The sequence below is a fragment of the Bactrocera latifrons genome, unplaced genomic scaffold (genome assembly GCF_001853355.1).
Source record: "Bactrocera latifrons isolate USDA-ARS-PBARC rearing strain unplaced genomic scaffold, ASM185335v1 scaffold_101, whole genome shotgun sequence".
Taxonomy (NCBI): domain Eukaryota; kingdom Metazoa; phylum Arthropoda; class Insecta; order Diptera; family Tephritidae; genus Bactrocera; species Bactrocera latifrons.
In genome coordinates, this window is record NW_017534420.1 from 43,034 (window position 1) to 58,763 (window position 15,730).

General features: G+C 32.3%; 3 protein-coding genes across 6 annotated transcripts in view; 2 read left to right on the forward strand and 1 right to left on the reverse strand.

The window, feature by feature from the left end:
• Positions 1–1,330, forward strand: part of LOC108967840 (F-box-like/WD repeat-containing protein ebi) — a gene marked incomplete in the record, with an annotated part of 3,050 nt that extends 1,720 nt beyond the window's left edge. The window contains 2 exon segments of the mRNA XM_018931468.1: positions 1–138; positions 217–1,330. Coding sequence (XP_018787013.1) covers positions 1–138; positions 217–1,062 — 984 coding nt within the window.
• Positions 1,268–2,184, reverse strand: LOC108967851. 2 transcript variants are annotated; one of them, XM_018931476.1, is made up of 3 exons: positions 2,108–2,184; positions 1,734–2,050; positions 1,268–1,681 (listed from the first exon to the last, which is right to left on the reverse strand). In XM_018931476.1, the coding sequence occupies exons 2-3, from the start codon at positions 1,938–1,940 to the stop codon at positions 1,469–1,471; spliced, it is 420 nt and encodes a 139-aa protein (XP_018787021.1). In that variant the 5' UTR covers positions 1,941–2,050; positions 2,108–2,184; the 3' UTR covers positions 1,268–1,468. The 2 variants fall into 2 exon arrangements, with proteins under 2 accessions (XP_018787021.1, XP_018787025.1); XM_018931480.1 differs by having other exon boundaries at positions 1,734–2,047; positions 2,108–2,137.
• Positions 2,185–3,080: 896 nt separating this feature from the next.
• The window catches only part of LOC108967866 (dual specificity protein kinase splA), an 80,225-nt gene continuing 67,575 nt past the window's right edge, over positions 3,081–15,730 (forward strand). For all 3 annotated transcript variants that reach the window (XM_018931506.1, XM_018931515.1, XM_018931524.1), the window contains exon 1: positions 3,081–3,576. In XM_018931506.1, coding sequence (XP_018787051.1) covers positions 3,407–3,576 — 170 coding nt within the window. In that variant the 5' untranslated portion in view covers positions 3,081–3,406. The remainder of the gene's footprint in view (positions 3,577–15,730) is intronic.

The following is a 15,730-nucleotide window of genomic DNA, read 5'->3' on the forward strand; positions in this document are numbered from 1 at the left end:
TCTGGTGATAGCACTGCACGCATATGGGATATGTCCGATGCAACAAGTAGCCCTAACCAATTAGTTTTACGCCATTGCATTCAAAAGGGAGGTGCAGAAGTTCCAAGCAACAAAGATGTTACATCATTAGATTGGAATGTAGGTACACGTRAATGCTTAAATATTRTATTGTTTGCAAATAAAAATGTACAYATTTAAAAATTTACGTTTTTATAGTGCGATGGCACCTTGCTAGCTACTGGCAGTTATGATGGGTACGCACGCATATGGAAAACTGATGGTCGCTTAGCATCAACTCTCGGTCAACATAAAGGTCCAATATTTGCATTAAAATGGAATAAACGGGGCAATTATATACTCTCGGCTGGTGTTGATAAAACTACTATAATCTGGGACGCTTCTACGGGACAATGTAACCAACAATTTTCTTTCCACAATGCACCCGCACTCGATGTCGATTGGCAAACAAATGTATCATTCGCTTCGTGTAGTACTGATCAACGTATCCATGTGTGTCGCCTTGGCTCAGATATGCCAATTAAAACATTTAAAGGTCATACTAATGAGGTGAACGCTATAAAGTGGTGTCCACAGGGTCAATTGCTTGCCTCCTGCTCGGACGATATGACACTGAAAATTTGGAGTATGAAGCAAGACAAATGCTGTCATGATTTACAAGCTCATTCTAAGGAAATCTATACAATCAAATGGTCTCCCACTGGACCAGGAACACAAAATCCTAACACGAATCTAATACTTGCTTCCGCTTCATTTGACTCCACCGTACGTCTATGGGATGTTGAGCGCGGTACATGCATTCATACTCTTACGAAACATACAGAGCCTGTCTATTCGGTAGCATTTAGTCCAGACGGAAAGTATTTAGCGTCAGGAAGTTTCGATAAATGTGTACATATTTGGAGTACTCAGTCGGGACAGTTAGTACACAGTTACAAAGGCACAGGTGGTATTTTTGAGGTCTGTTGGAATTCCAAGGGTACTAAAGTGGGTGCCAGCGCGTCGGATGGTAGCGTTTTTGTGTTGGATTTAAGAAAAATTTAGAATTTAGTTTAACTACTCTATGATATACGAACAATTATTATAAGATAGTATTTGAACATCAAATTAAAAGCATGAAACATTAGAACTTTAGGTATGAACATTAAAAGTATATTTATTGGGTTTGATGTAGATTTCAAAGTAGAATGTTTAGTATATTTTTATAATTTTGTAAAATAATATTTCCAAAGCCCAAAATATTTGCAGATCGAGTTTTCAGAACTACTTTATTTCCTATTTAGCTGCTTCGTTCAATAAATATTTGCAATAATTTCCGTTTGTTATTGTTAGACTACGAGAATTTAAGATAGAGCTATGTTTTATTTTTATGTACATGTACATATAGTAATTCGCCTTTAAAAAATATTTTATTATAACAAAATTATTATAAGTAAATGAACAAGAGATTCTACAACGCTTTTCTATCAAGAATATCTGCTATTTCTTTAAGGATATCACCGTTAGTTTCTCTTAGTCCAAGCGTAATTAAAATTTCAGTTTTACATTGGCTTAGTTTAGTTCTGTTGATTAAGAACTGTATACCGGCGCGTACCTCCATTTGGTCAACACCCAACAAGCATTTCATAGTCACTGGCACCGACGTGTGTAGCTCGGATATATTCTAAATTGTGCAAGAATTATAACATATTTTTCACAAATAATTTCTGCCTTACCAAAGGTGAAATGCGTTTGTCACGTTCATCGCTCGCATCGAATTGAACCAAGTATACATTTGGAATACCACCGTACTGTGTAACTAAAATTACACATTTGTTTGTGAAACGATGGACGACAAATTTCGTTAAATGTTCCTTAATTTTGCAGTTGAATTGTGACTGAAAACCAAGTTGCTCTCTCATTGCCCCTTTTGTTTCGTCCATTTCGTATTGGTTTTACTATGAATCCGCAAAAATACTTTTGTTATGAAGCTCACCGCTGGGTTGTCATATGCACAAAAGTGCGTTGTTGTCAATTATGTCAATAAGTACTACTGAAACCAAAAGACTGACAATTAATATTTATTTTTCTGTGTTATTATTTTATTTACAATATTGTCATCAATAATATGTTGATAATAAACATATATAAGAGCTGTTAATTTCACCATGACGTCTTTGATCTATGCCTAAACGTAGATTAACATTACAAAGATCTGCAAACGCATTCAAAAGTGTTGTATTGAAACATTTTCCACTCTTGCATGTAAATGCTTTTTAATTAAACTTTCATTAATTAAATTGGTTTTTAATAGTGAACCCATTTGCTAAAATACTACAAAAATGCTGTCAATTATTCAAAAAATATAAATATTTACTTTGTAATGAAAAGAACACACCACTTTGAAATGGCCTAAACTATCCGTACTTCAAAAAAGTAGTGTTAAGTGTGTGTTGGACAACACTGGACTCGGAAGATTTCTCTTGACGTTAACTAGTCCAAAAGTTATTTTTCAGTTGAGCAAAAAGAGCAGAGGTAGTAGATTTGTTGGATTTGATGGCTTATTGTCGTATTGTTGTGGAATTTATATTACGGTCCTTATTGTTATCTGTTAGCTAATATTTATTAAATAACTTTTCCTCAAGAAACGCGAAATTATCGATTCAAATTCGAAAATTCGTCAGAATAATATAAAGCATAAAGCAATATTTTTAGATAATTATAATATATAAAAAGGTGTTTTGTTTGTTTGCAAAGAGCAGTGTGTAAATAATAAGGAAAATATACAAGTATATACATATACACAAATATTTAACGTGCCTAACTACTTGTCGATGAATTGGTATGGTTGGTGCGGATTCATTGTAAAAAGTGTCAGTGGCAGTGGCAGTTGCATAAATAAGTTGTTTGGTTGGTTGCGAAGAGTACGTAAAAGTGTAGTGCTGTGATTTTGTGCTCCCAAATATACATATATTATGTCTTCTTAATCAACGTGGTTTGGAGTTTATATTCTGGGCAAAATATTATAAAAATTATATAGGAAAATCTACCGTGTGAAAATAATTGATTTTCAAAAATTTACATAAATTTTCAAAGAACTTTTCCAATACTTAAGAAAACAAAACAAGGCAACAAAATTCAATTCGTTTTTGTTTACAACTCTTCATTACATTCCGAAATTACGGATCCCCAAGGGACGTCCGTCTCTAATCCACCATCGGATACTGAGCGATTTGCGTCATCAGACAGTGAAGCTGAATTTGCAACAGCAACAGCCACGGGGATCAAAACGGCAACTGCGGAACCATATATAATACAACAGTTACGGAGGGAAAAGCAACAAGAAAACAACAGCATTCATTTTCAAATTAGTACCTCTAAGCAGTCACATTCATTACAAACTGTGGATATGGCAGCTGTGGTTCGCAAGAAACAGGATGACAAGTATCTGCAGGTATTGAGAGAACTAGTGACCAACGGTGGTGGCAATAGGCAATGTTTCGATTGTGGCCAGAAGGGACCCACGTACGTCAACATGACAATTGGATCCTTCGTTTGTACCAGGTGTTCAGGAGTACTGTAAGTAAATATATAAACTATCTACAATGAAATGAAATTGTGTGTACATGTTAGTACATGAGTGCTTAAAATAATATTTAATTCGCCGTTAAATGGCAAATACAATTTAAACGTATTTGCGAAAAGGATTTAATTTTTTCATCGGTGAGAAATTTATACATTTTCGCCGCCTCTGCCAGTAAAGTTCAGGTAAAGAAAGGTTCTGACAAATGGATGCTAACCAGACTTTGAGAAAATGGCCCTTGTTGAAATATCGGTAATAAACTAAAAGTTGTTTCAAAAACTGTTGGCAATGCATACAGCTTTGGTATCGCTGATAACGAATGCATATATTATATTAGTTAAATTGAGATTGGTTAAACTTGTTCAAGATTTATCAGTGTTTTTTTTTTATCCATGATTCTTGATTTGTGAATTCTTTGAATTTGGTTAACAGGTTTAAAAGGTGTACTTGTTTATCTGTAAGATATCGGACCTGTTTTTTTTAGAGGAGGAATTTGTTTCAAAGGAAATATGTGTCTAAAATGTCTTTGAACTATTTGATACAAAGTATCTCAAAATTTTAATATTTAGCTAGGCCGTAACTTCACCGACAGACCTGCTGAAAATTAGCAATTGCGATCACGATCAAAGACGTGTATTGAAATTACCCAGAATGGGCAGCCCTTATAGCCGGACATTTTCTATAATTGGACAAATTTGATGAATACAACTATTTTAATATTTGCATACAAAGACAATTCTTATAAACGGACATGAGTTGGTTGCAATGACCGTCCACAGAGAAGATTCATAAAATTTGTCAAGAAAATTGTGTACAATTTATAGTTCCCGGTTTTTTTAATTCTTATTAATTTTTGGTGTTTTACCACGGTTTGTTTTTAGGAACAAAACGAAAATTGTACAGCAAACAAATTGACTAGCCTTGGCATCGTCTAGTACACAGTGGCTCAATTTATCATTCATTTGGCTCGCATTTAGTAGTTTAATATAAATATATAAGTTGCAGCTTTTAACTCTAAAGCTAAGCGACTGTTTTGTCGTTTTTGCCATGTCCCCATATAGGACAGCTCCTTTAGCCGAACAAAAACACTGATATTTGATTCGCATAAGATATATGTACATTTTACCAGATAAATGTAGTTAGGTACATATGTACATACATTGTACATATGTATGTACATATGTACATATGTATGTACACCCAACTCTTTTTTTACACGGATTTGAAGTTACACGGTTGAAAAAATACAAAAAGTAAACAACTTTTAATCTAGTACGGTTTTAAAATCAATGTCTTGTAATTATGTTTGTTTTTACCACACTTAGCACCATTGCTGCAATGAACATACGTAGTAGTAACTGGGAAACTCTTACCTACACATTTTGTTCGCAAGATATTCACATTTTTAAAATGGATATCTGCAGCGATGATACCAACTTTAGTCCAGTTCGTCGCTCACAATTGCGCTTGTTATCAAGTAACGACGAATAATTATGTAGCTATGTAAATATTTTTTCTTTATTTCTATTCTAATTTTTCTGTTCTTACCTCTATGAATTATGTATTTTAAGTTTTAATGCTTAATAAAATGCCACATGAACATACAATTTGTAGGTATATCTGAAATTTTATATTTTCAACATTTTTTACACTGTTTTTCGAAGTAAATATAGTTCTTTATTTCATCTTACACGGTTTTCAGATAACATGGAACGTATCCCCCATTTTACTATAGGAAACGCCTCTTTTTTTAAACGTATTTCTGAGGAACGTAACTACCGTGTAAAAAAAGAGTTAGGTTAGATCGCCGAAATGACAGCCCATGGTCGGATGAAATCCGAGTCAATTCCGGTACGTAGAACCGGCTGTCGTTGGGTGTACATGCAGTGTTGCTTCATATTTAATGTCTTGCTTTCAAACATAATTGTTCATCAGAAATTTTTTTATGTTTACTAATGATTTCTAAACCATTTCTTTTTAGTTCAAAGTCATGGCCATGACTGCATACAAAGCGAAAATACTTTCTTATCCATACATATGTATGTATGTTCATACACTTGCATAAACACCCGATTTTGCATATCTGTACATATGTATGTATAGAAACGTATTCATAACCTATATTTGTATTCGGCGTTTAAAAGTGCAATTTTACCTGGTTAGCTTGAACAAATTGCGCATCATAAATGGAGATGTATGCATGTGTGAATATGAGTGTGTACAAATTAGAAATAAACAGTAATATAATAATATCGAAGATTATTTTTTACATACAGAAATGGACGGTACAAAAGTCGATCCCAGAAATTGGGAAACTTGTTCAATTCGAAAATTAGGAACAAATATTTTATGTACATATATCTTTTATTTCATGTATGTTTGTATGTTTGCCAAAGCGTGATTCTATGGTAAAGGCAAACGTAAAAACTATAAACTCAGTTTGGGACTTAAGAAAGTAAGGAAGAGCTAAATTCGGGTATAACCGAACATATCATACTCTTTAATATAATTATTTTAATATATCGAACGTTCAATTGATAATATTAATCATATAAAGGGCGGAGGTTTGAAAATAGGAGCAGATTTGACCCAATTTTATCTGTTTCTTGTATTACTACAGAGATGCTCTCTGAGTTTCATTAAGGTTCCTAACATACCATCAACAGTCGGGTCTGGGTAACCGGAACAGACCCGGATTTTTATCTTATATTTATCTCATACACGATCAAGAATTTATTTGAACACCGTTTACATGTCTCCATATTAATTTTTCCATTCAAGTTGACGACCTAGTTTAATCAGTTGATAACATAGTTTTGCGAATAAATGACAGGCAATTGTCAGGAATATGAATATTTCGTTATGTTCATGGATTTATATCCAAATATAAAGATATTACACCATTATGGTATATTATTAGGTTAGGTTAGTCTAGTAGACTAATGTCACATATTTTAAACATTAAACTATGGTATATCCAATAATATAAGTACTTTCACTTAAATTTGCTAAGATTTCTTACTTATTGGCCGATAGATGCGACATAAAGTTAACAGTTCTAGAATATTTATATCAGGTGTATGAGAGTTAAGAGAAGTAATGCCCGATTTTACCCATTGGCAAGGCGAGTTTCCCCATTGTCCTATTTCTACATCTGCTTCTGTAAAATTCTTTCCTACCATCTTGGTTGTGAAATTTAATACTTGTGGCTTATTTATTCAGTGAGGTTTCATATTTTTGTAGTCTTCAAAATTTACTTTGAACTTGATTTAAATACTATAGTTCTATGTATTTCACTATAATATATATGTAGTATTTGTATTTGAAAAAAAAAAAACATTCAGAAAACTTGGCACAGATTATTGTTCATGCTAAACGCTACAACCACTAAACAAATCGATAACAGCAGATCGGTCCACTACAGCAAATAGGTGCCATTTATGTTTTTTGTTTACTTTATCATCATTTTCAAATAAAACTATGCATTCAATTTTTTTAATATAACCCACTGAAGTAAATAGATTTGCAAGAATTATCTTTTTAAATTTGCTTAGCTAGAACTATTTTTCCGGATTTGATATATACTATTATATACTCGTATTATATTATATTTCAGTTTGTAAATGTAGTAATCTTTAAAAATCTTAAGGTTTGGAAAACGATAGGATAAATACATTCCCATAAGAATCGTTCCCATGAAACCTCACCTACCCGGATTTGAATGAAGTGAACGGTTTGTAACGCAGTAACTTTCCACATAACTGTTGAGTGAATACTTTTAAGTCTTACAACGTAGACGTTGCATATTGAAATAATAATAGTTGTTCAGCAAAAAATATTTCTGAAATAATTATGAGGACTTCTGTCTGGGTTATGTAGTCCTGGCTGTCGTGAGAAGGGGAAATAAATAGTTGTCAGTTTTGTTTGTAGTTCAAAACTACATCTCCTCGAATAATAAGTGAAGGAAAACTTTTCATAAAACTACTCCAATTGAAAATATGATATAGTTATTACACTTAATTGATATTTAGGTCACAAAACTTGGGCGCCTTATTGTACAATTTATCTACTATATACTATGTACAAAAGTATGTACATGCTTAATTATGTAAATTTTTACGTATGTATGTATGTATGTAGACACTTATGGTAAGAATTGTACGATTTCTAAGCATACACCTCAAACACTTCAGTATATCGGTTAATTGAGATCAATGAAAATGCAAATAGGTTGACGCTAGTTTAATGTCAACTTTTATTTTTTCATTGAAATTCTAGATTTCGGTTTTGGCGCAGAAGTGCTAGCACATATGACATATTTATCATTGCAGTGTGGCACGTGTCTTTTAAGACCACAGCCATGCACATCACCTCAAATATACTGGATAATGCGCATGTAATGCAACACTCCAGAACTGTAAAATATACATATGTACATATCAGCATAAATTCAGTTATACGCTTCGAAGCACTTGCAAATGTATGGTATGTAATTCTGTATGCTTAACATATTAAAATGATGGAATTCTGTGTTCATGCCCCGCATGGATACGCACAAACCATATGCGGTCATGTTGTATATCAACTGTGTCTGGAATCCCTTTTTATAATTTTTATATTTCCATCAATGAAGGCAAAAAATGTGTATATTCTTATTTATATGTATGTATATATTTTCTGCGTTCGCTTTGTGTTAGTTGCATATGTTCTCACTCTAGCTCTAACGATCGAATGACCCAATTTACTTAAGCTGAATTCCACTGTTGCATTTGTGACTTCGCCACTTCGTTGCACCCCTCTACCAGCTTTCGCAAATGAGTGGCCACACAGTGCTGGCGATCAGGTCGCATTTGATGTGGCACATATGAAATAGGTTGATGACTGGTTGTTGCTGGTGGTGTGGCTTAAATATAAAAACTTGTTGCAGCAGCAGCAAAGAATTAAGGCGGAAGGGAGAAGATGAGGAAGTTGTTAGACTGCCATTCACTCACAAACTGTGCACGCATTAATTTATTGGGCTCACACGAGCATACATACTAACATTTGTAAGTATATTATTAAATGCGTGCTTGTAGCCGTAGTTAAGTGGGCATGCCTAAATGTACATGCATGCAAACTTACATACACATACATATGTATGTGGTTGTTTAAAAATATTTTGTTTCCTTTGCTACATTTTGTACGCGGAAATGCTCAATAAACTATTACCTACGAGATTGACGTATCCGTTGCAAATACTTGTATTGGACATAATCGAAGCCAAACATTTTGTCTAAGAAAACATACACACTTCTATAACATAAAAATCACACAAGTCACTATAATTTCCGTTGGCTTTCGTCGCGCAATCATGTTTTATCTTAAAGCTACATATACATACATACATACATACATACATACCATACATATACAGTATTTCTGTCAGGTTTTCGATGCGGTTTTTACCATTTACTCACATTAACTTTAGTTGGTATTTTTCATTAATTTCTTATCGCTTAATATTATTTTATAGGATAAGTACCCCTTCAGCTTTTCGCGTAGAAATTTTGGTGTTTACTAAATAACGGTATGGTTTCATTGAAACAATAGTGATGTGTGAATATAGTGACTCGTCTAAGTAGTACTTAACCGCCATATTAAGAAAGTTCCGAATAAAAAATAGTAACTTCGAAGTAGATACTACCTGTTTGATAAACATTTATAGAGTGGGAAATCGAACAAAAGGCTGTCAAAATTTAAAAAAACTAGCATATTTAAATAGAATTATCTGAAAAAGAGGACTAAAGGATAGCGAGATATCAAAATGCTCACTTATTTTGAATGAAATTTAATGTTATTATAGGAGAAAACTCGAGTTTAGGTTTTGAAAACACAAATAAAATTATATTTTCTTAGAAAGGAACCTGATCTATGATATGTGCTGCTCTGATGTGAAAGAAATACATATATAAGTACATATTTCATTATTTTGAAGAATATTCTGACATATACCCTTATGGACAAAATAATAGGTGTAAGCAGTTTTTACTTAATAACTATGAAATATTTGCGACTAAAACAAGTAAGAAAGGGCTAAGTTCGGGTGCAACTGAATATTTTATACTCTTCTAACTTGCAAGAATGAAGGCAAAAGAAATATGGTGGAAGACCAATCATATAGATTAAAGTCAGCCGCATGCTCGAAAACCCTGATATTAGTTACATAGGGGCTAGGCCAAGTTTTCACTCAAATTTGTCTTTTTTAAGCAAAAATCTTTATATTAATTATATGGGGAGCGAAGAGAAATTTTTTAACATGCAGACATACCATTATAAAAGAAAGATTTTCCCTTAATTTCAGTTATATATCACTCGTTGACTGACATTTTCGATCAGATGTCATTTATAGGTACCGTTGTCTAAATATTCGGTAGGTAGGGGTTTGAACAGTTTTGATTGGATTTAAACAGTTCTTAGCCATAAGGTGGCAATCACTAAGAACATTATTCGTGCAAAGTTTATCCTGTTATAATCATTGCTTCTTGAACTGTGTACTGGAAATTGAACGAATCAAGTGGAATTTGAAATTGTGTTGTATCGGAAGTAGGCCTGGTTGTTGTCCAATTTCGTCCATTTCCAAATGCTACGTACAAAATTTTGTACAGATCGTTTAGTCGGGTGCCGAGATATGCGATTTCACCAAAAAGTGGGCGGTGCCACACCCAGCATCCAATTTTCATACCGGAGCCTCTCAAATCATCTCGGCGGTAAAATGTCTCTGGCGTATTTAGCTATTGATTTGTTGCACTTTAAGTAGTTTTTAACAGTACCGCTATATGTGGAGGGAGCGAGATTATCATCCGATTTTATCCATTTTCGCACTGTCGGTAGAAGTTCTTATTAGATTTGTTTGCTACTGCGATCCTCTGTACTAAATCAGCGCTTTATACCTTTTTAAAGTGCTTAGTTATGGCACTTTATATGTTTTTGGTTAATGACGAAGGAACCCATATACCAGGTTTCATCGAGATATCTCTACTTTCACTAAAGTTACAACTTGCACGGACGGGCAGACAGACAGATAGTCAACCGGATTTCTCGTCACCCTGATCAATGATATATATATATATATATATAACCCTATATTTATCTCTCCTAGTTTTAGGTAATACGTACAATCGTTAGGTAAACAAAACTATAATACTCAAAACAATATATGCAAAATATGTTTTTCTAAAAAAAAAAATTCAATTTAACTTTTATTCCACGGGTTTTTAATAACCTGTATATGCTCCCGTGTTGTTTTCATAAGTTTTCCAAATCTGTTCTGCATGGATTGAATTTATTTTTGCCATTTTTCCAATGGCTTATCATCCCAAAGTTCCTTTATTTTCCGCCAATAGCTTCCAATCTCCTCTTAATATCAGTCCTTAAGTTCTAAATAGAATTGGGACCAGGGGGTTGACCATTGCATACAGGTCACATTTGCGTCCATGAACCATTCTGATAACCAACCTCAAACTATGTTTCGGGTCTTTATCGTTTTGATAGCACCATCTCAGAATAAGGGTCCCTGTTTGTAAAGAGAATCCATCAATCAAACCATTTTTTTGGACGACCACGAGTTTCCTTTTCATTTTTGTTGTTTTTGTTTTATTGTAAAGCGTTAGCTATAACGTTTTCCGGCCGCCCTAACACATTTGCAATAAAATTTGTTTACAATTTTTGTCATACTATTTTTAATTACCTTAATAAAAATGTTAGTTTTTTAGTTAGAAATATGGACGTAAATCTTTTATTTGTTCCCGTTTTATTTCAGTTTTTGAATTTAAAACAGTTTTTTTTTAAAATACACTGAATTGAGTTAGCATTATCTTTTTCCTATTCAACCAGTCTATCATTAAATTTTATCTGCTAAGATAAGGTTGTACCTTACTTTTTCTTCTTTCTTTTACACTTCTGCTGTCGGCTGCGAAGCCAGACCCAGTTGCAAGAAACAAGTAGCTGAGCAGACAAGTACACAGCGTGATGCTAAAAATTTCACTCGATCTGTAAAGTTAGTTATTTGGCCTTTCGAGCTCTGGGAATTCTCAGCAGGGTATAACTACTTACATACATATGTAAAATAAAGAAATAAAATATATACATACCTACATCCATTGTATGTAACTACCTGTGTAAATGTGCTTGTTTGCATTTTAAAGACATACAATTTCGCAAGCTACTTCCTTAGGTGCTGGGAGTCTACTGTAGTTTGACCATTTGAATTCACCACGCCATTATTTTCATCTTTGCATAAGTCACTAGCTTGTTTGACCTTTGTGGACTAACTAATGACATGTTTACGTACAGTGATGGTCATAGAAAACAGAACAGAAAAGTGAAAAAATATTGTTTTTTCGAAAATTAATTAAATTTTATTTCCATTAATAATGTCATTGCTGTACGTAACCATTGTACAATTTTGGTTATGGTTTCCGTTCTTAAACCATCTTGCTCTTTAATACTCTAGCATTTAATAATAATTACAAAAATATATACATGTGATATAAGTATACATGTATTTTACATATTTGTTTACATATGTAAACGTACTATAGTAAATCCAATATACATGTACGTTAATATTTAGCCTATGCTTATAGTGCATGTAAAGTTGGGTTAAATTTTACTTAGAAATAATTAAATGTGTCAGCGTACGGTACTGATGATATGTATTTCAGTCGAAAGTTATATTAAGCTTAACATTACTTACTTTTGCAACATATTGCTATAAAGTATAATATATATATGTATGCATCACCTACAACTAACCGAGATAGATATACATACCTGTAGGGTCATATACATATGTACATATAATACATATAAATGATCAGGATGACATGACAAGTTGAAATTTTGGTGACTGTCTGTCTCTCCGTCCGTAGAAACTGTAACTTGAGTACAAATTTAACGCGTTTCTTGGCAACCATCGGACCTCTGCCGCACCCGCCATGTACCAAAAACGTATAAGGTACATTCACTAAGAACTCTTTAAGATATTAAACTCCAATTTGGCGCAAGGGATCGCAGCAGCAAGGGACAAAAAATTAAAAAAAAAGTATGCGTGACGCTTTCTTCTAAAAAGTTTAATGTACATATCTCCTAAACCACTAAAGCTAAAATAATTAAATTCCCCTAGCGTAAATACCATAATAACTGTATAACTGACAGTGTGAAAATGGATGAAATCGGAAGATAACCCCACTTACTTCCCATATAATGGGTTGAATCGTGTCAATACTTCGCTTAGCCTCCAAATACATCAAATAAAGATTTTCGAACTTCCGGGTGACTTTATACCGCATCTATCAGTCATAACTTAAATTTCTTAATAATATTGAGAGACCATGTTAAATAAAGTAAATCGCGTAAAATTTTGCTTGATTGGCACTAAAAGGAGATAAATATTTCGAATTTTCGTTCCAATTTTTAATATATATTTCTATTTTGCTTGTGTGCTTCAAATCGTTATTATATAGCGTGTTTCATTTAAGTGAAATTTCGCCTTTGTCTATTTGATGTATTGTACATATAAAATTTAACAACTAAGTTTTACAGTGAAATACATCATTTGGTGCCTGAAAACATTTATTATATAATAGTAAAAAAAAGATTACATAAAATATTTATAAATTATCAGTGTGAAGTTTTTAGAATATAAATTAGTTTTTAAATGAGTACGTACCACTGAAAAACACTCAGCTGCTAAAATGTGATTGGAATAGAATTAGTGGCGCTTGTTTTGGAAATATACAAAAAGGTATGTTTATAATTACATATTTGTACATTCAAAACAAAGCACGTAAAAAATTGTGAATGTACACATATTTATTTAATAATATATTCTTAAAAGATTACGATTATTTTTTCATATTCTGAAATATTTTCTGTTGTAATTTTTTATTTATTTGGCCTACCTAGCGCAGTTGACTCAGATTTTTTCCCTCCAAAAGTTTTCATTCCCCCGACTTACCTCTGTGAAAATTTTGATAAAAGGAAAACATAAAAATAAACCATTTTTTATAGATTTTTTTTACTATTTTCAAAAAAAAAAAAAATTATTATCTACCAAACTTTATTAAAAACTTATAATGATCCAACTGCATACTCTAAACCAGACAACCAATCTGTTTCGCCATTGAATCGTATAAGTGAAATTAATTTCATTAACTCTTCTTTCTATTCTTCCTATACATACGCATGTATGTATATTGATTTGTAATTTTGCCAAGCATTTTCACCCAGCTTAATTTTGCTCAATACATACATACATATGTACATTCATATCGCATGACAGAGGCTTACGAAACAGACGTGACACTGCTGATTTGAAGAATTATTTGGAATAAATGTGTTTTCCTCATAAAGTCTGCTATTATCATTTGGCTTCTTGCTAACAATTGGGCAATAAATTTTATGTTTGGGGCTTTGCGACAAAGACTCTTTGGCGCCTCAAGTTGACGGCTGATTAATAATTATAATTAAGTATGTGTTTCTACGTCCGTTTGTTCATGCTCAGTTTGTTATCAGCAAAATATGAAATACAATTGTAATGCTTTAGAACATTTAGCAATAATTCAATATGTTCTGCATTGTTTGTATTTACTTATAGTGTACCTACATATGTACATACATACGTTTTGGTTTACTTGTTTTTCCGTCAGTCACAAGTACGAGTATTTGCGTGTTTTACCGCAATCTAGATAAATGAAACGCTTTACCTGTTGTTGGAGTCATTACATAGCTACACAGACATTTATAAGGCTTGATGCCAACATAATTATTATGTAGGGGTTTGTGCCTAAGACACCTCTTGTATTGCTGGCTTTTGCTTGCGACCAACATAGTTTGCACACTCTGCGGCAAAGGGTATTGCATGAGACAAAACATTTGATTATTCCCTATTAGTTTAAGTGAGTTGGTTGGTAGTTATTAGTCCACATTCGTGTTTTACAACAGCAAATAACATTTTTTTCTTAATAATTTTTCTGATTATTTTAAAGTTAGTTCAAGAATTAATGAACATACATACATATATAATTCCCCAAAAATTTTAATCATCATACCCTTAGTTATTAGATACATACATATATAATGACTTAATTATATCTAATAATATTAAACCCGATAAATTTTTATTGGGGATACCATATATACGTTAATATAAATTCAGAAATTTTTTAAAATTACAAAAACACATAGTATGGTATACAAACTGAATATTTTTGATGGCGAAATGATTTACATAAATATATGATAGCTTCTCCCAGACAATACCTTATTTTAAACAAGTGTAAAAATTTAAAATTTTACGACTTTACGATTTAAGACAGGTTGTGAATACCCCAATAGTATATTCTTTTCGTAATAAGTTGCGTAGTGCAAAAAAAATTTGAAATCAGGAATATTTGATTTTATTTGCTTAATTGTGTTACATACTGTATATATATACATATGTACTTAAATACACTCCTAAATACTTATAAATGTATGTATGTATAAGTGTCAATGAAAAATTAGAAAGTATACAAATATGAATCGAAAAGCGTAAAAATGAAAAACTAATACGAACGATGCCCAATCAAGTTGTGCTATTTAAATTAGTTTGCTGTTTTTATACAAAAATTACTGTATATAATTAGTAAACGTTGCGTCACACATACAATATTTAAAATATAAACAAACAAACAATCAAAATAAAGCGTACAGAATGCGCAAAAGCTAATAAACAAAAAGAGCCTATTTTTATACGAGATAAATAAGTAAATATATTCGTATGTATGCATGTAATACAAATATTTTGTTTGAATATTTTTGTGGTTATAGTGGCAATAAAACAAATAATTCTACTTACACAACCTCAAACTCTTCTATCTATGTACATGCATACATACATATGTATATATTTCTAATTTTAAATATACTTACAGTGAAACTTCGATAAGTCGTAACCTCGATAAGCGAAAAAACCTTGATATTTCATAGTATTTCTTCGGTCCCTAGAAAAATTCGCGAAAAATGCATGTATTTCGGTCCCTTTGATAACTCGTATTTTTCTTGAGACAAAAATTGAAAAATGTGTTTCAAAAACCTCTACAACTCGTATTTTTTTATGATATAATAAAT

Excerpts from the sequence above, each read along its gene's own strand:
- LOC108967851 (XM_018931476.1), bottom strand. The coding sequence starts at position 1,940 with ATGGACGAAACAAAAGGGGCAATGAGAGAGCAACTTGGTTTTCAGTCA. Across the intron at positions 1,682-1,733 it reads ACAAACGCATTTCACCTTTG|AATATATCCGAGCTACACAC; the intron begins GTAAGGCAGAAA and ends TGCACAATTTAG.